This window comes from Netta rufina (genome assembly GCF_964035555.1).
Source record: "Netta rufina genome assembly, chromosome: 1".
Taxonomy (NCBI): Eukaryota; Metazoa; Chordata; class Aves; order Anseriformes; family Anatidae; genus Netta; species Netta rufina.
Genome location: NC_140123.1, coordinates 91,884,888 through 91,911,413, shown reverse-complemented (window position 1 = coordinate 91,911,413; position 26,526 = coordinate 91,884,888). Strand labels below are relative to the sequence as shown.

The following is a 26,526-nucleotide window of genomic DNA, read 5'->3' as shown; positions in this document are numbered from 1 at the left end:
ACCTCTCCATCCTTGTCCCCAGATGAACTCTTGCCTGAGGATTCAGGGCTCTGTTTTTCTGATGTTGTTGCCAATGTCACTTTTTCCATTCTGTGCTAAAGTACTGCATCGTTTGTTTATGTTGCATGTATGTTGACTCAGCTTTCACTGCGAAACAACACTAAAAATTTTTAAAAGTGCTCTGAAAAATAAGAATGCTGTCTTACGTTTTGTGATTCCAGTAACATATTGACAAAGCTGTATTAGTAAAAGAAATATTGCTGTGTTTTGTTACAGGTTTTGGGATTTGAAGTTGACACTGTGAACTCAGTCCAGTTTTCAAACCACACAGGTAAAATATTTACATGTACCTTAAAGACACCACGTCAGCTGTACTCAACGTGTGGCTCAGCTTATCACATGACAGTAGAAAAGAGTTCTCTTTCACTCCAATTTTCAGGATATCAGACATAAATGTAATTTTCGGGTCTCTCAGAAGTCTGTGGATTTGGGATTAGAGCATGATATGACATGGAAATGCTACTTCAGAGTGTGAGTTTATTTTATTAGGCAGTAATATAATTAGCTCAGACAATGAGATAACACAACTATGGCCAGCTGAGCAGCCAGTTCTGTGAACAGGAAAGTCTTCAGTACTGCATTCTGTACCTTATGGCCCTATGATGCTCATAATCACATTACCAACCACAAACATCACAGTAATACCAAGCTAAACAAAACATTCCCACTCTTTGTGTCCATCCAGAAGGTGAGCAATTATCCTAAAATCACATTTTGGAGGGAGGGATGAGGTGTTAATACATTTGGGTGTATTTTTGCTTGAGTCCTAAGCCTGAACATGAACAAAATATGATGTACTCACATCACACTTTTAGACTTTTTAATATGCACAATGGTAGAAGACTTTATTTTTCAAAAGAAAGGTGAAATTTCTTTATTTTAAAAAACCTTTCACCCATAAAGGAGCTCCGAGTGCCTTGCTGTTTTTGAATCAATGGAGACACATCTACTGTAATGGTGGTGACAGACTGAGGGGAAATGTACTCTAGGTAAAATCAAGGGACAAATCTTGACCTCAGTGACTTAGAAAAGAGCAAAGGGGTTTCTGACAAAAAAAAAAAAAAAAAAAAAAAGACAAATACTTAGATAATATCCTAGTCTCTCAGAGGTACAACTATTAATCAGCTGCTAAATTTTGGAACAGAGAGCAGATAGGAAGCCTCTGCTGTCTCTTAGCACGTTCACCTCCAGGCAGCTTTCAAAAGCTTATAAGATGTTCCTATCATGGAAGGAATTTCATATCAGCAGGGTTTCACCCTGGAAAGAGAAAGCAAATACTTCAAAGGTAGGTAGAAAGCCATCTCTTCTTGTTGAGGAAAGTCGTGAAAGAAGTAATAATTAAACAAAGACTTGGGGGTTCTTTCCTGGCTCAGGCAAAAAGCTATTTATTCTGCTTGCAACCTTTGGCACAGTACAAAGGTTTGCTCATGCTTTAAGAGATGTTTTGATCGACCTATTTTGTTAATGTATTTAGTTCTGGAGTTTGAGATTTCGATATTTTGGTTTCTTTTGTTTCATTTTCGATAGCTGGGTAAAGCTGTTGTAATCGTCCAGGAATTGAACAATTTTTTCACCTGAAGTAATAACTAAAAACTGAAAATGGATTAGCACCTGTCATTTGTGGGCCCTCAGTTTTAAGAATAAAACAATTTCATAGGGCATTAAAAGAGCTTAATAGAGTTTATATTGGACCAAAACCTGAATGTGCCTGAAGTTACGTTACCAATAGGATGACCAGACAACGAAGGAACAAGAAATTAGCAATTTACTTATTTAAATTAAAAATTTATTTTTAAGAAGGCACAAATGAACATCCCAAAACTAAAAATGTCTCTGAGATCACAAGCCTTTCAAATATTTGGAACTTTTAATTTGTCTTCTGGTATTTAGGAGTCATGTTATCAGTTTTTTTTTTTTCTTTAGTCTTGATTGTCTTAGTAAATGTGGTTAAAAAAAAAACACAAAGACTAGTGCGCAATCTGTTGACTTTGGGCAGCAAAGTTTTCAGAAGAATATCAGACTACAGTAAGTCCTTGGCACTTGTCAAGAGTAAATAAAAGGAGGTTCTTTTTAGAAGTTTTGGTTGTTTGGATGAATAAAGAAGGAATGGAAAATAAAGGAAGGGGACGTATTCCCTTTTATGACAGGTATTGTTTTCTAATGCTTGTTTCTCCATGAAATCTCTTCCACCCTTTCTGAAGTTGTAGATTCTGAGCCCAGTTTTGCAAATCCAGAGGGCTTTGCACCTTCCCCCTGATAGAGGAACATCCAGTGGTGTCCTCACAGAGACTTTTGTCCAGCCTGAACATTTATTTATGCATGCCTGCACACAAGTCAATGTACGTGCAGCCTGTGCTGCTGCTGGGACTAGTGAACAGAACGTGACTTGTGTCTGGAGCAGTGCCACAACACACAGGGATCATGTGCTGGATGAACTGGGGAGAAAACCTGGTCATTTACTTAGGAGAACAGCATATTATGAGAAACTTTGCTGCGGTCATGATTAAAGCTGAAGAGTAAACTTGTGCTTCAAAGTCTATCATCTGGGAACATGGTTTCTAAAAGAGTGCAACGTGCCGGGGGGGCAAAGGTAGCAAAGTGTGTGACGTGGTGTTTGGACATGGCCTTCTTTCTCTCCTCGTCTCCATCTTTAAACTTGGTCCTGTCAGTGAAAGATAAAACACAGGGAGAATTCATGACTAACAGGCCTTCTTCAGTGAATCATTTTAGCTCTTTTTTTTGGCCCTGTTTTTAAATGATTAAGATACCTCAGGGCTATTTCTGCTGACTTCTGCTCAGAAAATTCAGCCTTCTTTAGTCTCTGATAATCCTGAAATTCGGAAAATGTGTTTTAAATCAGCTCCCCTGGGAGAACAGTTTGTCATATTGCTTGGCGAGGAACTTTTACGCTATGATTAGAGTGACTCACCCTTGAATGGCATCGTGCTTCTTGTACAAAAAAAAAAAAAAAAAAAAAAAAGCTGTCAGGCAACCTACAGAGAGTTTGGGCTTTTTATTCTCTTACTGTTTTGTTTGCAAAAGCATCTCATTGTCTAATATGCAAAAATAAGAATCTAGGTTGTCTTTTTCTTGACCGCATCATTGTTTATTTTGGGAGGTGCATCTTTTAATTCTTATGCGATTTGTATTTTTGCTAATGATAAGCATGTAACATGCTTACTTAGCCATCTAAATCTTACCTTTGAAGTTGTTCCAGAACAAATAGCCTGTTCCCACCCCCCTTTTTTTTAAAGCAAAATACTTTTGTCTTCCACTTAATGGGAGTGGAGTGCGTGGTCGGATTGATTGGTAGGTCTGATACGTGAGAAATTACATCTTGTTGATGTGATTCCTCACAGTCTGCCACCCATATGCACTCACTCACGCCTGCGATGTGTGGGACAAAAAGAAAAACATCCCCACTTTTGCCTAACAGTGGTAATATTTTACTCCCACACTGGCCAGCTGTAAATAATGCTCTAGTTCTGCCCAGGGGGGAGTTAGGTTTCTCTATTTCTGGTTCTGTTGAAGCCCTCTTGGTAGCTGAAGATTTAAGTAATGTTTTTAGACCAGGTTATCTGCAGAGTTTGCATGTGAATTTTGTGGCACAGGTGAAAGCAGATTGCTTGCCCGCCACGTGCCTTAAACGCTACATCTTCCTTCCTTTTCCCCATGTGAAATACTTGGTTATTGAAGCCCCTGGGAACAGATCTGCAGGGAGCAGCACAGGAGAGCTCAAACCTCAGAGCAGAATGCTTCGCGTTGGAGAACAAAGACGTCGTACACGCCTTGCTGTGCTTAACTGGTTTTATTTGGTTTGGTTTGGTTTTTCTTCTGGTATGCCTGGGAGTTTTAGTCTGTTCTTTTTCTCATTGTTTTTGAAAGTAATTAAGAAGCTTATAAATACATTCCAAAGGAAAAAAAAAAAAAAGAAAGTAGCATTGGAGGAAGGTTAGAAAGAAAAGTATGTAAATGTATCTTGAGTGTAGTGCGAGCTGTTTCTCTTATTTATTCTTTTAGATACAGGTGAAGTAAGACGTTTGCTTGGAGACTAATGAATAAGTTTATCATTTTAGAGGGATGAGGGGCAGGAAGCATCATGTCTTACATGTTTTTCATTCAGTTGTTTAAAAACAAGTATATAAAATTTACCTGCAATAAAAGGCTATAATACAGGTAAGTAGAAGGGGTATACAGATGTTTAATGGTTTATGTTCAACTATCTGTTTAAAATTTTTATTAATCCAGAAAACTAATGCAGTCACCTCAAGCCAGATGCAGTGTTGCCAAGTGCAGTTTTGGAGAGCTGTGTCGTGACTGGCAGCCGCCTCTCTGCTCTCTTATCCTGGCACTGAGTAGAATTATTTAGTGGTTTTGTAACTGAAGGAGGTAGGGCCCATCGTTCATCCTTCGTGGAAGGTACAAGCCAAAATCTGACCTTAACATCCCAGATAAAAGATTAATAGATTGATCCAGCTGCTCAACCTAACCACCTGCGTAGTTTCCAAATGGGATGCAGTTGTTTTGCCAAGTACAAACTTGAAACTCATCCTAAAGTTTTCTTGGCTGTGGTTTTTGTTCTCAGGTAGCCAGATACTGTGAGACCTTGAACTTTTGTATTAAGTGCCACTCTGCTCCTACTACAGACAGGGGTTACAGCACGTGGACAGATAAACAGAAGAATTACAATTTTCTCTTGCTGTTTGCCAAATATGCATATTTAGGGGTGCAGGCATAGGGATAACTTTTCTAGAAGCAGATTTTCCATAAGGTCTTTGCAATTCTGGGCCTTCAGATGTGCTCATCACAAGCCAAGCCCTCATGTCCAGCCAGGAAGGACAGTGATTCCTCATTATCATCCTTACTTCCAACCAATCTGATGGTTTTCCCTAAAGCCACTGGGCTTTAAGATGTTGAAGCTTGCTGCTGGCATTCCCTGCTAAGTCTCTTTGGGTTCAGGGCAATGCAGTGTATTTTTGACCTCACAGTATCTGTCTGGGTTTTTGCTGGACCTTACCCAGGCCTTTCCCCTTTCAGGGCAGTCCCTCTCCCTCTTTCTGGGACCCCAAGGTGTCCATTCTTCCATCACTGAAAGCGTTTTTAATCACAAGCAGCTGGCATTTTCTTCTGCCCCTCCACAGAAGCTGCTTTTTGGCTCTACATTCTACCAGGAGAGTATGATCAGGGTCATGGACCCTACCAGGGTCATGGGGTTTCGCCCTTATTCATCATGTTATATGAAGATTCCCCGGGGAAAGGGCTTAGAGTGGTTTCCACATCACTGTCGGTGTTGATTTTTGTTTCTCTCTTCTCAAACATAACTCGGCTCCCAGCGAAATCCCAGTTCCCCGCAGACCCAGTGAAGGCATTGCCTTTTTTCTTCTGTCTGAGGAGCTGGGGCTTTGCCGAGTTCTCCTGTAGGGCTCTTTCCTCCAGCTGTTGTGTGATAGCATTTTAGGTTGTACTGCACTTGTTACCAGATAGTGAAAAGGGACCTTCAGGTACGCCTGGAAGCCCTTGCTCGAGTTGGCTGACCTTGATTCTGGGTGCAAACTGCTCTCCCCTCATATGCCCACTGAGTTTCCACATCTGTGGAAACAAGCTCAGCTTTGCTGATGAATTACGGGCACAGTGGAGCACGAAGGACCGTGTCGTGTCCTTGCGTGGACTGGATTTTGAGTGCTAAGAGAAATTTAGATTCAGCAAAGAGGAGAGGGCAGAAAATTTCTCCCTAAAGCCATGATGTGGCAGTACATACGGTTGCCTAAATAAGCCAAGTGCTTGAGTCATCTGCAGCCAAGGGTTCCTCGTGTACTTGGAGCTCTCTCCCTTTCTTCACAAAGACTTTTTTAAAAAACATTTGCTAAGGAGAGAATCCGCGTGGCTGATGTGAGTCAGTCCCTTCACCAGCTGGCAGAGCGTCGTGTTTTAGGGACTAGGGCTTTGTGAGACGAGGAGAGCAAAATGATCCATCTGCTCACCCTGCTGTGGGTGTGTTTGCATTTGTAAGAAGCAAAACTGAAAAATGTGTTTATCCTAGGCTCTAGGCACCTTTTGGCAGTTCCTCTAATGACACAGTTTAGAGTGATAATCAAAGCCAAGAGTTTTTATCACAGAATTTTCTAACTCCAAGAGCAGGAATTAAAACGAAATACCATTGTCTACTCACATGGTGCTGTGGAAGAAGATACTAATGTATTGTTTCACTTTTTGTAATCCAACTTAATAGATGGGATTTAAAACAAAACAAAACAAACAAACAAAAAAACACAAGTGAATTTATGAAGGTTGGAAGAGTTAAATTTTGGGTGCCTCATCTAACGTCTTGGAGGAAATGCCATTGCTTTATATATATATTTATATGCACATTTATATATAAAAGGGAGTGGTGGCTGCCATCTAGATGGGCAGGCTTTGATGACAAGGTGAAAGGTGCATTTACGTTTTTCAATAAATGTTTAGCATCTGACAGTGAAATGTATTTATTTATTTATTGACAATTTGGCTGCCTTGGAGCTTGGTCAATTGTTTGCTGAAGGCATTTCAGTTTCTCCCTACAACTTTGCCTTCCATCCACTTCTCAGCCAAAAATACTTGCTTATAATTCCTACAGATCCCTCAAGGACAAGAATGTATGGATATTATTTGTCCGTTTTTTAGTGCCTTTCTGATATTTGTTTGCCTTTTCCAGCAGTCTCAGCATTAAAATCATCCTATTTTTGGAAGGCACTCTGTCAGATGAAATTGTACATTTAGAGAACTTCTCGTGATGATATTCTGCTGTGGTTGCTCTATTAGGTATATGCGGGTGCCAGTGAAAGCCATGTCGGGTATGAAAGTGCTGCATACCTGTGTTCAGATAGACCCCACAAGCCCGCACCTACAAGCCTGTTTTCTTCTGAGTGAAACCTGGGCTCTGCATAGTGCAGTTTATGGCCAATAATTAAATGTGGCATCCTGCTGTCATTTTTTTCCCTGTAATAATACAAAATAACAAAAACAGATTTTACTCTTTTACTAGAAAGTTAGAAATGCCTTCTGATGCCTATGATGTTCCTCCACATTTTTGATCTCTTTGATCCTAATTAGAAAACCTAGCCCTTGAAAAAGGATCTGGCTTTTGTTTTGCAGGTTATGCACACTGGAAGGGTCAGGTGTTAAATTCAGATGAACTTCATGAACTGTATGAAGGACTTAAGCTGAACAAGGTCAACCAGTATGATTATGTACTCACAGGTATGAAGAGTTTCTTTCTTTGGAGTTCATGTGAAAAGTAAAATGAGCGTAGAGATACATAAACCATATCCCTCCTTATCCCAAACCACGCAATTACATGTTTCCTCCTTAGATTCCTCCTGTGATTTCAATTGTATATTATAGACCTAACTGCTCATGTTATTTAGTTTGAAAGTGTTCTCCAGCCAGAAGGTTGTAATTGGGTGAGTAAATCGATCCTCTGGTATAGTTTACAGACTTGTACAGGCCAGTCTTGTACAGGCTTAGTTAATGTTTTGGGAGTGACTACAGAAAAAAAGGGTGAGGAATGTCAGAGTATTTAAAATCACTCTGAAGACATGGGTTTAATCCTTTCTCCTAAATTTGCATTAGTAGCACTCTGGTATAACAGAATGACTTATATGCAGTTGTCTGCCCTTGTTTTTTCTACTTGGTCTTCACGGGATTGTGCTTTGGATACAGAGCAAAGCATACGAAGAGGTGGATTTTGTTTTTCTCTCTATCACATACATATTTTTGATTTGCTCTTGTTGCTACGTAGCTCCTTTTACCTTCTCCAGGTGAATACAGCTCTGGAGGACACAATGACTTTATACACTACTAAGGGAAAAGCATTGTAAATATGGGCAAAGAAAGCTTCTTGTAGAATGTTGTATAGAATGGGGAGATTATATCAGCAGTTTCTGTTACAGACTGCTTCTCATCCAATTTATGCCTCTTTGGTGTAGATCAATTATGGGGTTTCACCTCAGTGAGAGCTATGCGTCCGGTTTAGATTACAGGATCTTTTTTTTTAATGGCAGTGAACTGTCACTTTTTAAAGGTAAGCAGAAATAAATTGCCAGATTTAATTAATTTCACAGTTTCCACATGTAGGAAAGCAATCTCCTTATACAAAAGGAAAACTGGAGAGTTTAACTGTATGGATTATAACCCCAAAGCAGTCAATCTGGCTTGAAGGGTATGGCATGACTGAAAGGTTATTTTCCCTTCTGTTTCAGGGAATCTTTCCAAAGTAAAGGAGACTAAATAAGAAAAGAGCTAAGGTTAAGAAATTATTTTCAGCATAAATGTGTTCTTTGTAATTGCAAACTAAAAGAACATCCTTTGTTTCCTTGAAAGATGTCACTCAGAGGACATTTCCAGGAAAAGCTCACTGTATTGTAGGAGTTTTCAGGAGATGTTACTATACAGCATTGGTAAATAATGTTTGAATATTCTTTTTGCTGAAATGTTCCTTCTTTATTTTACTTTCAACTCTTAGGAGGGCCCCCAGCTCCTTTCCTGTTAGCGTCTTAAACTGCCAAAACAGATGTAAGAGATTAAAAACAACAGAAATACATATCTTTTGAAAATGTTGAAGACAAAAAAATATTTAAATGCCTTATAAAATAGGACTTTTGGGTATATATGTATAGATGGGTCAGTGTTTTGTTCCAGTTTGTTTAAAAAGCTTGTTCAGTGTAGCCAGTATAGACAAAGTATAGACACAGAGAAGTGTAGACAAAGAGAAGGAATGGGTGGAAATGACATTCAGTTCTTATGATCTAATAACACCCTCTGTCTTTTTGCGTTGAGTTATGGCTGAACTTGAAAATCATCATTCTTCATTCAGGGCCAAAAGACGTATTTTTCTCTTCAAACTGGAACAGTTATTCACCATGTTGCACAGCCATACTTTGCTACCTCCAGTGACCTGGATATGATTAATCAAACACTTAAATTAATTTGTCAGCAGTTAGGATTTGACTGTAATTGCATGTCTAATTACTGTAGGTATCTTGGCTGAAATGGAAATGGTTACCTTTAGGGTGATTATGTAAAATGTCACTTCATTAACTTTTGTGACTGTCAGTTACTTGTAGGTCTTTAAGTATTTGTTTCACTTAGAGTAGAGCATTCAGGATGCCAGATAAACTCCAGTTATTTAATGCTTTTGAAATACCTCCATCAATAATGTTACTCATACTATGGCTGTATAGGTTTTTAAGCCAGTCTACTGTGACAGGTCATTGAAAACAAAAATCTTTGCTTGTCTTTTTTCAATGATAATCAGCATTTAATGGAAATAAGACAAAGCATTTTGCCCCAGAATCTTGGAATCTTTTTCCATTTGTCCTCAACATGTAAGAAATGAACAATTTTAAGACTAAAAAGAAGTCTCCAAAATGTATTTTTAAATATATTAGTAGAATGGGCACTGCTGAAGGTTCGAAGAAGCTACCTTGCTAGAGTAAATGAACTAGAGTAAATGAAAATGAGTTTGTTAATTAATGTGTTATAAATGAAATTAACATGTAAAATAAATACAATAAGTAAATGTATAAATGAAAAAAAAAAACAAGCAGATAAATGTTAAAGAAATTGATAATTAAATGAGAATGTTGTAGACCTAACATTGTATTTAGGGCCTTGAGATGTAAATAAATAAATAAATAAACAAATGTCTAGCTTATCTCACAACTAAGCCTAAGATTAGGGATTTTATTAGTATATTGGCCATTGCTCTGAAATGTTCAAGACTAATTTTCCTTGCATTAATGTGTTGGAAACACAGCCTCACTGTTTTGTATGTATGTTCAAACATTTTGAAGTTGTATAAGCACTTCATGTGTAACGTACTTAGCAAATGGATTTTTAAAGTTGTGTTTATAGTGGAGACTGTCTTGACTTTTCTTCCACTTATTATTCCTGAATAAAATATTAAAATGCCTTTCTTTTCATATGCATTGATCCAAATGCATATGAGAATACATATGAGAAGTATGCAACATTTCTATGCTAAATAAATAAACAAATAAATACACCAGTAAAACATTATTGAAAATTAACTTTAAAAGTGTCTTTTTTCACAAAGGTTATACAAGGGACACATCATTTCTTGCAATGGTGGTGGATATTGTCCAGGAGTTGAAGCAACAGAATTCAAACCTAGTGTATGGTAAGGATGTGAATTGTAATTCTTTCTGCTTCATTGTTGTATATGCCCATCATTTTCGTGCTTTAGGATGAAAGCATTCTGATGCTACCCAGCATTTCACAATCATTTTGTGCTCAGATCTGCTTGGGACCTGCTGAGATTCCAGTGAAGTTTCATTTCAACATTGCTTAAGTGTTGAGGGAGTTGGATTTTATCTTTCTGGTATTACGCCTTTCAGTATGTGTCTTGCATTATGCCATCCAAAGGAGAGCGTGTGTTAAGAAGTGATTGTATCAAAGGAAGTCTTGTACAAACAGCAGCAGCCAGCTGGGATTTTAATTTCGAGGCATAGGCTGGAAGTGCTGATAGCTGAAGCCTATTCTTGATTTCCAAGTCAGTCAAAAGTGCGATAGACTCCCATCCAGCCTTGCCATGTTTTCTTTTTCATCCCAGAAGAACAGTCGCAATGTGTAAGTTTAATAAGTCAAAGACGTTTTTAATTCTGGTTACTCGTGCTAAGATTACCCAGGAAAGCTCAAAGAGCAAAGATTCCCCTCTTTTCATTTCAGACTCTCTGAGTGTTTCAGGACTTTTGAGTACAATCGGCGTAGGCTTGAACTGAGCAAGAGTTTAGAGTAACGTAGCAAAGTCAGTGGGGATTTACTGGGATAAAGAGCTGTGAATCAGAGTTGGCGCTTGGCATCTTCAGTTCAATAAACCCTGTGGTCAGGAATCTAGAATGGTTCACAGGATTTACAAGGTGCAATGCTGCATAGTGTGATAGTGGACTTAGAATTAATAAAGCACAGTTCTCATCTTGAAAAATATAGCAGAGATATCACCATGAGCTTGATTTTTATAGCTTTTTAGCCCATAGTAGAGCTGTTACATTGGCAGGTTCTTCACAGTCCTGTACTAGCAAGTGAAAACTAAAAACTGTATTGGAGTATGAACGGAAATAAATACCTAACTGTATAGAACGGGAAGGAAGTGGTCAGATAATGGGAACACAACTAAGCTTCTAAGATCCAGTATGTTTAATAAACAGATCATACTGTAAAGAAAATACTTTTAAAATGTAAAACAAATGTCTCTTGTTGCTCATAGAAACTTCCTTAAGTATCAGTTGGACATTGATTTGGTATGTTGGGATTTGTATTTCTTTTTTATCTTGCTGAAAGCTCTTGTAACACAGTGAACGGTATTCTTTTTGAAGTAGAAGCCAAGGTTGTTTCTGTTCTTGCTTTGAAACCGAGGGCACTTAGAATACATTGTTAATATTGCAGATGATTCAGAACCTGTTAATACTACATCAAGGATAAGTTTATGTACTTTGGCCTGGATTTTCGTCTTGTTTCATTTTAATACACGTACTTTTTATGTGTACAACACAACATTTTGCATGTATATTTTTACACTAAAGTAAAAATAGGACTATTTTCACAAATATTAGCTTCTTCCATGTTTCTTTCCCACCATAGTAATACTACTACACCAGAGTTTTGGGCTGGGGAGTGAAGGTGAGGGCTCTGTGCATTTTCCATAACAGAAGCCTCTTCTGTCCCAGTGATCAGACCCTCTCATTGTCATTGCTTCCAGAGGTAACAACATGGAAGCAGGTAGCAGAGGGTGACTACAACCCTCTGATACCTGTTTAAGATTTCTTTTACACCTGCCTTACTCTTTCAGCCACCAATTAAAAAGTTTTGGTTAAGTATGCTGCAAGAACTGTGTGAGTGTATGAGCTATCAAGGGACAATGCTGTAACATAGCTGCTACTGTTACTTAAAGCTTTTACCCCCACCAATGTCTGTTTGACTGCCCCCCATCTCTAAAGCTAGATTTGTTCTCTGTTACAGTATGTGATCCAGTGATGGGTGACAAGTGGAATGGAGAAGGCTCCATGGTTAGTACTTATTTGTTTAGATTCTTTGTATAGTGATTTTTTTTCGTTATATAAATGTGTAAGTATAAAGATTTATTAATTTTTAAACACAAAGACTAAGCTACTTTACCTCGGTATGGCTTTGGAGCCCAGCATCAACTACATTTGTTTCTGTTTATCATTAGTTTATCATCTGGGGAGCATAATGGTTGTATACCCCGAGGATTTATTTTTAACTCTCTGCTGAGAGAACAGGTAGAGTACGGACCCTGTCCACAGGAAAATATTCCCCTCTTCCCCTTCATTTCTCACTGGAGTTCTCTCATTTTCTGTCAAGATAGCAGTTTTGGCAGGTAGCCTTGCTCACATTGTCAGCGATCACAGAAATTGACCTACTGCTTGAACCTAAATGAAGATGACTTATTTCATGTGAGATCCAGCAGCTGTTAGGCATTGGGCTGTGGTAGTGACAGAAAGGTCGTGTGTGCCAGTTCCAGACTGCATACTGACAAAGAGACATTCATTTTTAATCAACACTAGCAGATAGTTGCAGTGAAAGTGCAATGTGGGAAGAGATCAGCAGTAATGATATTTTATATTTTCTTCTGCCTAAGCTAGTCATGCACTATGAATTCCTCTTTGTCCTTGTACCTTTTTACAGTTTACCTGCTCATAGAAAAAATCACGTGGCATAGCACTTAGTAATAAATTTGCCATTGCTTTTGTGGTCTTATTCTTTCATTTTATGATTATTGCAATATTTATTATCCTTAGCTTTTTCTAACAAGGCAGAGATCTAGTGGCTGTAGAGTCACCTTGCAAAGCCTTGGCTCTGGGGAGAAGTCATAAGTATGGAGCTTCCCGTGTCTTTTGGGTGGAAGACAAGATAGGTGGAAGAAGAGGAGAAAATTTAACATGCAACCCACCAGCTCATTCCTGCCGTAAAAAGTAATAAAATTATTATTTAAAATGGTTGGATTTAGATGTGATCTAGACTTGAACATCTGTCTGAAGGCAGAGTCCCTGTAACATCATCACATCACCATAAAAACGTGAATGAGCTGAGTAGCAATATGATGTGTCTTCTAGTAGAACCTAATGGTCAACACCATGATAAGGTTTTATCTGCGACTGATATGACTGGAATGGGAGATAGTAACACATGGGAACATGGATAAATACACCCTGCCCGACACAGCTTATGAGCCTAACAGAGAAATTAAAACATTGATGAAAAGAAGGATTAATCCTGGTTTAGAAAATGGGGTGCTGATGAAGAGTATCAACCCCTATTAAACTATGAACCTTAATAAAGGTTTTGTTGTATTGAGTTACAACAGGACATGAGAAGGTGAGGTGGCTCCTGCAATTTAACTCAAACTCCAATCTGAACTCCAGTACATGCCAGAACAGCTGATGCTTTTCAACTTTCTTTCTAGTCTGAAGAGCATACAGACTGGTAGGCTCCTGCTACATCTTGGTGTATGTCACCTGCTTAGACAGCCAATCTCCCTTTGCTAAAGGGCTGTATTTAGCTGAAGAAGATGGGATAGAAATGGACCAGGAAAGCAGAATAGGGGGTGTTGGCCCTCATTACTTGATGAGCAGGGTCTGCAGTCAGCAAAGTATGTGATGGTTTGTACAACGCAAGCAAATGTACTTGTCATAACTACTTTATAAATTGTTACAAAGTCACCCAAGTTACAAATCTGATTCCCATTATGGAATACTAACGTACAACACACCCCAGAAATATTGCACTAAAAAGGAGGAGACAAATAATACATTACATGAATGTTACTTTTTCCTCAAGTCCCACAAGTGTGACACAATCACTGTGGGTACACACCGGTGCAGCAAAGGACCTTTTTTCCATTGGTACAACAACAAAGTAGTTTAATTTGGAGGTAGGGACACAAAAAAGAGTTCCTTGTGGTCGGACACTTTATTTCCTCATGCTGCTCTGTCATCTTGGTAAAAATCACAGAATCACAGAATTTCTAGGTTGGAAGAGACCTCAAGATCATCGAGTCCAACCTCTGACCTAACGCTAACAGTCCCCACTAAACCAAATCCCTAAGCTCTACATCTAAACGTCTTTTAAAGACTTCCAGGGATGGTGACTCCACCACTTCCCTGGGCAGCCTGTTCCAATGCCTCACAACCCTTTCAGTAAAGGAGTTCTTCCTAAGATCCAACCTAAAACTCCCCTGGTGCAACTTAAGCCCATTCCCCCTCGTCCTGTCACCAGGCACGTGGGAGAACAGACCAAAAGGGAACCCAAAAGCTCATCATCTAGACACCACTTCCTTTAAGTGATACCACTTCACACCTGCTTAGCGATGCTTCCCATCACTGTCAGTGACAAAAGAGCTGTTGGCAGCACTGTCACCAGCAGGAGGATGCACAGCCATTTTAATTCCTGCTGATATCAGTACACTGGTAGCTTTATGTTTACTGGAGGGTGTTACTCCCACATCTGATACGTCTGCTGATAACATTTGATACCATCTTTTCTTCCATAGTATGTGCCCAAGGACCTCCTCCCAGTCTACAGGGACAAAGTTGTACCTGTTGCTGATATAATTACTCCTAACCAGTTTGAGGCTGAGTAAGTACTTAATTTCCTTTTATAAGAAAATAAACACAGGGATAAAAACAGGGCAGACTGATAGCTGTTCTTTCACTTGTCTCAGTACAGTGCTGTATGTATGTATATGTTGGGTTTTGTTTTTAGCTGTTGTTTTAAAGTAGTGCTCTTCAGCAAACCTCCTGTTGTTCCATACTGAAAGCAGAAAAAAAAAAAAAAGGGAGTTACTTGAGGAACAGAATTCTCATGTTTTTTTCTAGTCTCTCATTTTCAGGAGCATTTCTTACTGTCTCTAGAGACCTGTATCTAGGGCAGGTTGAAAAAATACCTCATTTCCTTCTCCCATTCTTACCCATTCGTGAAAAAGTTCATGTTGTATGTCAGAATGTCAAATCTGAAATAATTTGACTCAAAAGCCCCAAAATTATATTTAGAAATCCCACCATGGCGGTATCTCCTAGGAGTTGAAATCTGCATGTCTCATGCTGACCCTGTCTACATAGGTGTGACTCTTTTTAGTCAGGAGATAATCTGTTATGATGTGTTACAGACTCTCCCCCTAAAGGGAGGGAGCAACTACATGGGAGATGGAGAGAAGACACTTGAGAGGCAACTTTTAGGGTATAGGAAATGGGTTAGGACTGATACAAGCCTGCCTCAGAAGCACTGTGTGTCTGTGCACATAACTTTTAAAAGTGGTCTGGTACAGCAGAATCTGTAACCACCAGATTGTTTAAGCCTCTATTGTGCAGTCCAAGCTTTCATCCTTTCAAAGAGTAAACAAAGCTGCTGTTGCCTGGAGTACATGTGCTCTTTCAAGATTTGTGTTTCATTTTCAGGTTACTTACTGGCAGGAAGATTCACTCAGAAAAAGACGCTTTAGAGGTAAGTAGGTAAGGGATAGATTGGGTAAGATCTCATTCTGTAATTCTACCTGCAATGTTTATCATTTGTCTTTAACCTTGGAATTGCTTTAGCCTCTGTCCTTGCTATCCATCTGTCATTAAAGCTTGTGCTCTCAGTGTGCAAAGCACTTTGTGTTCTTGTGTCAGACTTCTGAAGAAACTTCCTGAAAGAACTACAAAGAAAGGCACTGCAGAGGTAACGAGCAGATCTCTCTGAGTTTGTTTTCCTGCAGTGATAAGGCAAGCAGCAGCACACCTGACGAATAACTGCACTGTCAGCAGTGTGGAAATTCAGTGGTTGGGGTGAAAAACCCCAAGTGACCCAGGGCATTAGAAACCTGCAGAAGTCGCTCCCTCTGCTGTCCACATCCTAGTCATGCAGCAGCAGTGCTGAGTGTTTCAGCTATTTCTTACTCCCGTCGAGACAGTTTGCAAGGAATAGAGCTTACTGGGAAACTCTTAGGTGGATTGGCTGAATACACTGTGAATCTCTTCCTGAAAGTGTTTGCTGGTGTTTCGTTTCTTTTTCTTAAACTGACTCAAAGGCCATGAGACCTGGGTTGTGAAAGTAGTGCATAGATGAGAAACTGGATTGGGAGTGATGGCCTTCAGGTCCTTCCTGGTGAAAGGTGGACACATCCAGAGTGCTGACAGCTGCTGTCATCATCCTACCAGGATGACAGATGGTCTGCAAGTTTACTGCATGGAGGTGTAAGGATTCACCCTTTTATGCAGACTGAAGAACTGTAAAAAGCTGCAGGGCTTGGTGATGAAGGACAAAATAGAAATATGATTTTATTGGTTTCTTAAAAAGAATTGAGCTCTTTGTTTTGCTGACTAGCCAAGTGCTTTCATAAAGGACTGATGTTGTTTCTTCCAGCTTGATTTTGAACTTCAAAGAATACAAAATCTTTAAACAAACAGCAGCTGCAGTGGCACCCTGGAGAGTAGCTGGGCTCTGTCAATCCTGGTGTTTATTGTTTTTTTTTCCCTCCAGCAATATCATGCAACGTCAGTAGATTACCAACTCTTCACAGCAGAAAACTGTTCCAAAGATCTGAGCTCTTTTAATTTCTCATTTCCACCCCAGATTTACATTACTCCACTGTGCTGAGAGAGGGAGATAAACTGTAGTTCATACTAACAACTGCTACCTGTAACTGGGTTCTTCTATTCTTGTCCTTGCCAGTGGGACCACAGTCTGGAAAACAACACTGTTACCTGAGCACCTCTTAGTTTTAGGTTTGCAAATTACAGCTGCTTGAGTTGGATGTTATAAACAATTTTACATGTTAGTTATCTGCCAGTCTCTCAAGCTCCTGTGTGCTAGCTCTTCATTATGATGTTTTTTTTCTTAAAAATCCTCTGTAAGGAGATGGAATTGTACTTAGGAATGGAAACATTTTAAAACAGTTGCTTGCAGGATATTCTATCTTAATATGTCTGTCTCTTCAGCTGCATATCATATGTAGGTCTATCCTTCCAGGTAATAATCCATGCTGGAATTTGTCCCTTTTGGAGGTAGTAGGGCTTCTGCCATATATTTCCACGGTGATAAGCTTTCATTGATTTCTTCTGCAAAACTAGTGATGACAATAAAGTCTTCTAACATCTAGCTAAATATGACCTACTTTTGGTGTAGAAGGGGCTGAGTCCTACAACTAGAGATACCATGAGTAGGTCTTGGTGAACTGTGGATGAGAAGTGAAACTGAGTTTAATGTTACTTCACATTATGATTATGTCAGCATATGCTGGTGGACTTGCTGCTTCTTTAAGACCCAACCAACGTCTGTGCAAAGAGATCTGACAGCTGAAGAAACTTAGAGGCTTAGACAAGAAAAAAAGTAATAGAGAATTAAAAAACAGCAGATACAAGTCCTTATCATTCAGCTGTTCATGAGTCATAGCAAGCCTGAGAGGATTTTTAGTTAAACTCTTCCGGGAGAATTAATATTTTATCAGTGTTTTATGCTAAACTCATTACTGAAGACATTCTTTCTTCCGTGAAATCAAAATTCACTTTTGTAGCAACCAATTGTGATGTCAGAAGTAAGACATTGATGGCTTTAAGTGATGAACACATGGGGAGGAAATACATCTGCAAAGATACATGATGGTGTACACTTTGGGTTTGAAACAACAAGAAGCAAAGATGAAGACAGACACACTTGTGCCTTTGATTTAGCTCTTTAACTCTTTGTTTTTAGTAACTGTTAAATTCTTAGCTAAAAAAAATAAATCATGGCTTGGATTTATTGTCTTTCTAGTAAGCGTTTAAAGATGCCAGCTTGAGTGCATGTATCTGTATATTTGTTCTCTTCTTTTGATGCTACTTTTGATACATGAAAACGTGATGCAGACAAAAATTTTGGTCAGATCTGAAACAGTGTGTTCTTTTCAGAGGAGCATCCAAAGATAATACAAACAGATTCCTGGATATTTTAACAAGTGTGTGCATTTAAATATGACTGTTTTGATTCCTCTATTTCAAACTACCCCCCCCTAAGTGAGTTCAAGTGAGTTCTCTGAGTAGAAACTGTTCTTTCTCTTTACAAAAGATACCAAATAAGGTGATTGAGAAAAATCCTTAAGTACTCTGAATGATGCAAAGTTTAATCAACACACACTGCAGTCACTGATTCCTTCCTTTTTGCACATGGGAAGGTAATGGATATGCTCCATGCCATGGGACCAGAGACTGTGGTGATCACAAGCTCAGATCTGCAGGCACCTCTAGGAAATGACTACCTTATTGCCCTGGGAAGCCACAGAAAAAGTAAGTTGCAAACTGCTTCATTAAAATATACTTTTTTAAAACAAACAAACAAACAAGCAAAAAACGAGTTCTCTGTTTTACAAAGAAGTAGTTTCATTAGATCCATTTGCAGTGCATGGAAGGAGCTTACTTCCCTAAGTGAACTTCTTCTACAGTAAGCAGTAAGAACAGGGCTTCACCGTGAGGGAAGACAGGCTGGGAGCTGAGGGTAACCATAGCATATCTGAATAAGGTGAGAAGAACGGGGTGGTGATGGCAAGACAGGTCCCATTGACAGTCCAGTGATTGTTGAAGAGAGATGAGACAGGTCAGGTCAGAGGTCTGTGAAATCTAATCAGTAAGTCAGGACAGCAGGGCTGGATGCAGGTACACCTACAGCCTAGCTCAGGCAAGGATGTTTGTGCCTGTGCCTAAGCTTCTGTGCAGCTCCCTGGACCAGTGGCAGAGGGCGCATGGGTGTCTGTCCTAGGTGAGATTAATCAGGGCTGCTAAAGCCCCTAATAGAGTTCCTGACAAGTACTAGTTGTATAAAACAGACCTTGTAGATGGTTTAGTGGCTTTTATGAAAAATTACACTGTCCTGTTAATAGGTTATTCTGCCCTGATGGATTGTTGATTGATTGGTTGTAAAATGGCCTTCTGCTTCTCCTTTCTATCCTCTTCTGTATCATCATGAAGATGCACGGTGTGTTTGGACTCTCACAGGATTTTTTTACATGCAAAGGACGTAGTTATGTGGAATAATCTTGTTTTCTCTTCATCTTTGTGTTCTTAATCTGGCCATAACCTTCTGGACTGCCGAGACCAAAAGAAAAAAAAGTCATCCAGACTCCACAAAGAACCAATTGGTATTTTTTAGTACTTGGTACATGCTGGGGCTGGAGTAAGCCTGATCACTCCAGTGGTGATTGAGTATAGCAGGTGGATCAGATACTCTCTGCTGCTGTGTACAGCTGCTCCCGTGACTCCATAAAACTCAGAGGTTCTCTCTAGATTCTGGTTGGGTATGTCCCACATAGGATTCAGCAGTCTCCATAAATATGTGGTTTCCTAAGAAAGCTGCTGCTGCGGTCTAAATGAATAATTTTAGGGCTCTTACTCTTTCGTGAAAGTGAAAGTGTCAGCTATCTGTTCCCACTTAAGTGAAATATGTACAATATATAAGTTGTAAATGCTGTCCCAACTCAGCAGATTTTTGGAAGGTTGCACGTTTAAACAGAATTGGTACAAGTTTTCAATGCTCCTTAACATCTTCACGTTCCAAATAACACAGGAATTCAAATCTGATTATCATTTTAAAATCATGGTAAATGCTGTCGTATTAGTTGCTGAGTCTGTTACCTAACTGTCTGTCTGTATTGTAGCTAATGCAGATGGTACCAAGATGACACAAAGAATTCGAGTGGAATCTCCTAAAGTGGACGCTGTCTTTGTTGGAACAGGAGACTTGTTTGCTGCTATGCTTTTGGCCTGGACACATAAGCATCCAAACAATCTGAAGGTATGGGAGAGTTTTTCATCTGCCTGCAAGTTTAGGCTGCCTCTTGTTATTATTTGTAATCTATTACATTATTTAAAACAATCGGAATTTCTCTTTTCCTACAAGATTTTAGCTTGTACAACTTCGGATGATCACATTTCAGTTATGTAATTTTACTAAATAAGATGTTCAGAGAGAGAGAGAGAGACAGAGACTGCATTGCATGTACATTAATAAATATATTTTAATCCTCACTTAATGAGCACTGAAAACCATTTACTCTATCCCAATTCCTTCCCTTATGCACATTGAGTCCTTGATATGGGTGTATGATTTCTAATACCTGTTTTGGGAGAATTAAGAGACTCTGAAACCTCTTGTCCAAACTCTACTTTACATAGTTGTCACCCTGTTTGTGTCTTGCCAGTTGTGTTTGCCTGAATATTATTATTTCAAAAGCACTGCTATTAAACTGGGCAGCTGAAATTTTACTACAACCTGGATATATTATGTTAATGTGCAGGTAGCATGCGAAAAGACTGTGTCAGCCATGCAACATGTTCTGCAAAGGACCATTAAGAGTGCAAAAGGTAATTTATTCGAACCTTGATCCTGTGTTCTCTTTGGATTTGCATCAGAAGAAACATTTACAGAGCTTTCTGAGTTTCCTGACTCAGAAAGGTATCCTTCAGTGTGGAGGCACCCAGAGGATTTAGAGAATCTACAGGAGAGCTAGGTAGTCTTACTAGTACACGTTCTGTGTCCTCCAACCCTGTTTGTGACAACACCAGACTGAAGATGTCACTGTTCAGCTTAACACTGGGACTGCAGTTACGCTGACTGCTTAGCTGCTATGCAAAGCAGTGGTGGAACAGCTTGAGGAAACACTGGATTTCACGTGCAAAAGAGATCCTGTTTTAAGTACAGCTCACTCACATTCCCTTTTAACGCATGTGCTTAACATGGAGAAGGGATTATCAACTAGTAACAGTCTGTTGGCTGTACTGGCCATGCGAAGAATCATTTTTTTCAAATTCTCTCACCTTTGAGTTCCCATGTTTGTCAGCTTCTAAGGAGATCCAGAAGGGAATTGAGGGTTCCCAAAGCATGTCTTCGTCTCTTTGTAATTGACAGCAGAGCTGTGTTCCTCTCCTGGAGAGAGGTGCTGCAGAGCAGGGGTGCTGATCTTCTACTTTGGAAGTCTTTTGCAGGGATAGTAAGGGGGCCTGGGGCTGGGGGAGAAAAAATATAATGGGGTATCAGACAATGCAACTTGTTTATTTTTGTACTGCTGTTTATACTGACATTCTGATGTCATCTTTTTAGCACAAGCTGGAGAAGGAAACAAACCAAACTCAGCCCATCTGGAACTGAGAATGGTCCAAAGCAAAAAGGACATAGAAAACCCAGAGATCATAGTGAAAGCTACCGTGTTATAAAGGCTGTATGTCTCCAATAACGCACAATGTATCGATGTCCTCATCTCTTTCCTGTAAATTGTAATATTTGCCTTAGATCTGTGACAGAAACCTGACTTTCATGAAATAGCGCCCAGCATAGGCAGATATCCACTCTCAAACATATGTGCTGGCCTTGCTCAGTTTTAAAAACAAAACAGAGTTAGTATGCATTGACGCATATTACCAGGTATCAAAATGGCTGTCAAATTCACCTTGTCTGTGTAATTACCCAGGGCAAGAGAGTACAATGTTCCTGCCTTGCCAAAGACTTCAGATGTGAATTTGCTAATGGAATGCTTGACTAACTGGAGAATATATTTCAAGACAGCATTTAGTGCCAATGGAGCTGGCTACATGCTCCCTTTTCCTGGAGAGATCTGGTTACCTACTCTGGTGTTCAGTATCTCAGCTGCTACGAAACTAAGCAGGGTTAAAACTACACGCAAATTTCTGCTTGTGTGTAGGAGTACTTTGGAGATGTTTGGCATTTAAGTACTCTGAAGTGACCTTGAGGTGTCATTCATGTTACTGGTAACTGCTCCTGTTTCTTGTCTTATGAACAGTTGCACGGTTTCAGTTTTTGCAGGTACTGGCTGCTAATTTCTAATGTCCACAGGTGCCCCCCTGATAATCTTCCAAAAACATAATCATTAATAAAAGAGTATCTTTTTTTTCAGTAGCACTGATTAGAAGTTTGTAGTTCTACCTCCAAGGCCAGGCTTGATGCTTTGTTTGTTTTTTTTAACTAAGGACAATTGTTCTTTAAGGACAAAAGAGAAAGCAGCTCCTACTCTGAAAGATGACTACCCTGGTTTGTTCTTCATGGGTGGGTGTATTTACAAACCGTGTAGGGCACTTCCACTTAGCAATAGCGAGCACTATAGGCAGGCTTATCAATGAAGCAACGTGGTAACAGTAATAGGTATGGCTTAGTAAGTGGCATATTCAGGGAAGCATAAAATATTTTTTCCCAAATTCAGAGAAACGCACAAAATTTGTTCATAATACAATTCTCTGCAACCTTCTTTGATGAGAGATCACAAAAATGTTATTGTTTGTCTCCCAAATATTTCTTTTTTCATTTCAAAATTCTGCTTCATTAGCCTTCAGAATGGGATTCTTACTAATTTCAGCATCTTGTATGTCTCGGCCAGATCTTACGCCAGTAGGGCAGGTGCACTGACAAATACTGACCATTTGTATTTCCTGTTGATTTCTGTATGGGGCTGAAGTTTCAGCTTCTCCAAAGAGGAACTCTACTGTGTTGTTTTATCAGAATTCTGCTGATGAGTTTTATTTGTCTTAGATGGCATAGACAGATATTGCATAGACAGAAACTGCATTTTGGCTTGCACAGCTACATGAAGCAAATTTTCCTTAGAGAAAAGGACAGCTCTGACTTTTTCTTGATGACCTGAGGAGGCTCAGGAAACTCACTCTTGGGTCTCTCCTGGATACCTTGCCTGCCTCTTCCTCTTTATACCAGCCTAATGGGTAGTGTCACTTATAGAGGGGGAGTCCCCAGTAGAGCTGGTCTGAAGATTGTTTTTGACACTGCAGATTTCACTAATCCCACCATTTTGTGGAATTTTTGCCATTATAACAAAGGTAATTGGCTTCACCTAGTAGAAGAGTGATTTATCCTTAAAGTTGTTTTTAGCTCAGCAGATTTTTTAAGAGAGTAAGATTTCATAATCAATGCACTTCTGAAATCCCTTGTTTTCGGTATCTTTGAAAAAATGAAATTTAAGAGATGAACACATTTTGCAGCAATATAAGAGGCAAAGCTCAAGCGTTAACTCTAAACAGCTAACACTTTTATTTCCTCTCATGAGTTTGAAGTTAAAAATGAAAAAAAAAGACTTGAGAATTTTAAGGAAAAAGAAGAAGACCTACAAAACATGACTCTGCTGCCACAGCTTAGAGTGACCACTGCCATGAAATAACCTCCTAGCAATAATAATTTTGGTGATGTGAACAGTCACTAAAATTAGCAGTCAGTAACAGAGATGAGTTCATGGCAGATACCCACCATGTGAAAAGACGTGAACTGTCAGTGTGTATACATCTGATGGGAAAGAGTAAAGAAGAGGGAACCAGAACTCAGTGATGCCTGATGGGAAGATGAGAGGCAATGGGCACAAGCTGAAATACAGGAAATTTCGCTTAAACATTTAAAAATAAATCACTGTGAGGGTGAGAGCACACTGGAACAGGTTTCCCAGAGAGGCTGTGGAGTCACCATCCTCGGAGATACTAAAATATCAGGATTCTTGAGTTCTTCACATCAGAGGATCAACAGGAGAAAGAAGATAAAAATTGGCCTTTTAAATTATTTTTTTTTTAGCAGCATTAACTATGCACTGTCAAAATTTGCTGTCAAAGAAATCTTACCTGCTGTAAATCTGTACTACAAAAAAGCCCTTTTAGTAAGTGTGAGACAGCACAATTGTTTCTGGCACTGGAAAAAAACATGCTTTCACAAGGGAATTGCGAGAAAGACAGGGCTGTTTTTCTCTGAAGTAAAAAGCTTGAAATTTAGGAAACACAAAGTTACCTTACAAAGAAGGTTTTCTCTGTTAACCATAATCAGCCTTGATCTTGCCATAAAAGAGCAAGTGGGGTGTTTGCTGGAGCAGCTTATACGTGTCAGGTGTGATCTCTCACTACATCTTCAAAGAAAGAAGGATCACTCCAGTAATTCGCACCTTTCTGTGACATAGCCATACTGTACAAAGGATGGATAAAGCAAGGGGAGCTTCAGAAAAAAAGATAACAATACTCACGTGCTCAATTTGCAAAAGTTCCTGTTTTGCACTAGCTGGATGCTGTAGCAGTTGGCTGCTTGCTGCTTCTGCTTAAGTCCCCGGGAGTTGTTCATGTGGCATCTGTTTTAAACTCCCACTGACCTGATCTAAATTAGGTCAGGTTTATGTATTCAGTGAAGAGTTGTGCTTAACATCCCTTGCCTGGAACAAGCATCAAAAACTATCTGTAAATATATTCTGTAGCTGACATTTTGTAGTCACAACAGGCTTTTTTAAATGTCAGGGTATATATATGTAATACTGAGATGCGTTTTTATTGGTTCAGAGTTACACAGCACTTTTTCATAATGCTTGCAGAACAAAATTCAAAGGCTCAGAACAGTCACGTCCAACCTTCATTCCCACCTCTCCTCCTGCAGGTAATATCTGTAGAGTACGAACACCTACTGCCCGGTGCAGCTATGAAGTGTGTCAGTATCAGACAGCTGCCCACTATTTATATAAGGCCTTGGAGGAGACTCATCAGGGTTGTCTGATCCACTTGCAGATCCTTAGGTAAAGAAAAATGGTTAGTCTAAACGAGTTTAGGTCCCCACTAATTACAGAAGAAAGCACTTTAGCACAGAGAGAGGAGTCAATAACTTTTGAAGAAGCTTCCATGGCTGTCCTAAGAGCACAGAGAGTGTTTGTAACCCACTAGTCCAAGGCCCCTCACTCAGCCTGGAGACTGGTGTGGTTGGGGAATGCCAACTGCACTGCTGCCTCTACTCCCGGGTGTACACGTGGAGGAGACGTGTACACGTCAAGCTAGCTGTCAGGTACACGTCTGACACGGAAGTGTGTGTCCTCCTGGGAGTGGTGAATGGCTTCTGTTTGCACCCAGTTGCCTTCCCCGCTGTTCTCTCTCTCCACTTACTGTGATTTGTGTTGGATCCTTTTTTCTGGGGCGAACTGCTCTGTGTATGTGGCCAGCCATTTTGATTACTGCAAGTGCACTCCTTTGTGGAGCCATTGTGCAGGAAAGACCAAAACTTGTTTACAAATAATCTACTCTATTCTGGGCCTGGATATAATCTCTACATGATTAAAATTCCCTTTTACCTCTTTGGGAGGCACATGCTATTCACACTGGGTATAAACATTTTAGACATCTGCAGTATGAAATTGTTAACTTTAATGTTTGTTTGCTGATTTATATTGAAAAATCTATAATCAATGTGCTCTACAAAAGAATCAGAGGACCAAGGTTTCCAGCTACTCATACTGCCTTTTGGAGTATCTTACTGTATCTTGTTTGGATGGTGTTAATTTGTTGTCTGAGACTGTTATGGTGATTGTATTGATATATTTTATTTTAAACTATGTGGCAAAGAAGATTGTAATAAAAGCATCTACATTTAATATACTGTGCACACACAGATTGTTAGGTCCTATTTTTGAATATGTTAATCATTTCAGAATTAAACAAATCAAGAACAGTTTGATAGTCTTGCTGAGTAAGTGGATGTAATTAAAGGTTCAGTTAGCTACACCCTAGTGCAGAGAATGGATATTTAATGAAAGAAGGTATGTTTGTGCTCTGTGTTCATCTTCTTGTAAGGAAGTAGGTCTGTAGAAGAGAATAACATCCCTTGTCTTTTTAGATTTTAAGAGGCTTAACGTGAAAACAACTGCTGACAGTCTGGACAACTGCTCTTGTATGCCTTGTACTTGCCTGTGCAGGACCTCTCTGTGATGTGCTCTTTATTCCTGCAAAGAAAGCGAGAAGAGGGGCATGAAATAAGGATCACAGTTTGTTCCCAGGTCCGTTTCTTGTGCAAAGTTCAGCTGCACACCCCTTCACACAGGGTAATTTTTATCTGAGCATACAGGAGTATACAGCAGGAAACGACTGTTTCTGCATGTCAGAACAAGTGCTTCCGTCAGTGCTCTACACTGTACGTGCTGTGGCAGTTTGTGAGCGGAGGAGAGCAAGTATCCAGTTTAATGAGAGCGCTGGTTATTGGGGAAGATGCCACATTAGTTGCCTGTGCCCCTGGAGAAGTTAGTCTTGTAATAAAGAAAACCACTTCTCCTGACTCATGGTCCTTGTCCGTTCAAATAATGCCTTTAGAAGCTGGGAGAGAAATGTTACAGATATTGGTCACTTTGAAACCAAAGTATCTCTTCGTAAGCTGAAACACAACCCTTTCTTTCATATCCCATTGCAGTCTTATTGACTCATTGATAAGGCGTTCAGCCTCGAGTCCCAGGATAAAATTATTCAGAGGAGAGCTGTGCTTTTTGAAAGCCATTTGCTTTTGATAATGGAAAACTTAGTGCTGCGCAGTTCCGTAGCCCCCTGGCATTCTAAAACACACCAATTAAAGACACGTCAGCCACGGAAACTGAGCTTTGAGGTGTTCAGTCACCACCCTGAAGATAGCTCTTCTCCTCACAGGGTT

At 39.6% G+C, this 26,526-nt stretch overlaps 1 protein-coding gene across 1 annotated transcript in view; it reads left to right on the top strand.

Annotated features, from left to right (window-relative positions):
• Nucleotides 1–25,563, top strand: part of PDXK (pyridoxal kinase) — a 45,701-nt gene extending 20,138 nt beyond the window's left edge. Inside the window, exons 2-11 of the mRNA XM_084295404.1 lie at nucleotides 277–331; nucleotides 7,192–7,296; nucleotides 10,154–10,237; nucleotides 12,076–12,122; nucleotides 14,627–14,712; nucleotides 15,531–15,576; nucleotides 18,263–18,374; nucleotides 19,739–19,875; nucleotides 20,378–20,444; nucleotides 21,181–25,563. Of these exons, the coding sequence (XP_084151530.1) occupies nucleotides 277–331; nucleotides 7,192–7,296; nucleotides 10,154–10,237; nucleotides 12,076–12,122; nucleotides 14,627–14,712; nucleotides 15,531–15,576; nucleotides 18,263–18,374; nucleotides 19,739–19,875; nucleotides 20,378–20,444; nucleotides 21,181–21,293 (852 nt within the window). The 3' untranslated portion in view covers nucleotides 21,294–25,563. The remainder of the gene's footprint in view (nucleotides 1–276; nucleotides 332–7,191; nucleotides 7,297–10,153; nucleotides 10,238–12,075; nucleotides 12,123–14,626; nucleotides 14,713–15,530; nucleotides 15,577–18,262; nucleotides 18,375–19,738; nucleotides 19,876–20,377; nucleotides 20,445–21,180) is intronic.
• Nucleotides 25,564–26,526: the final 963 nt, after the last annotated feature.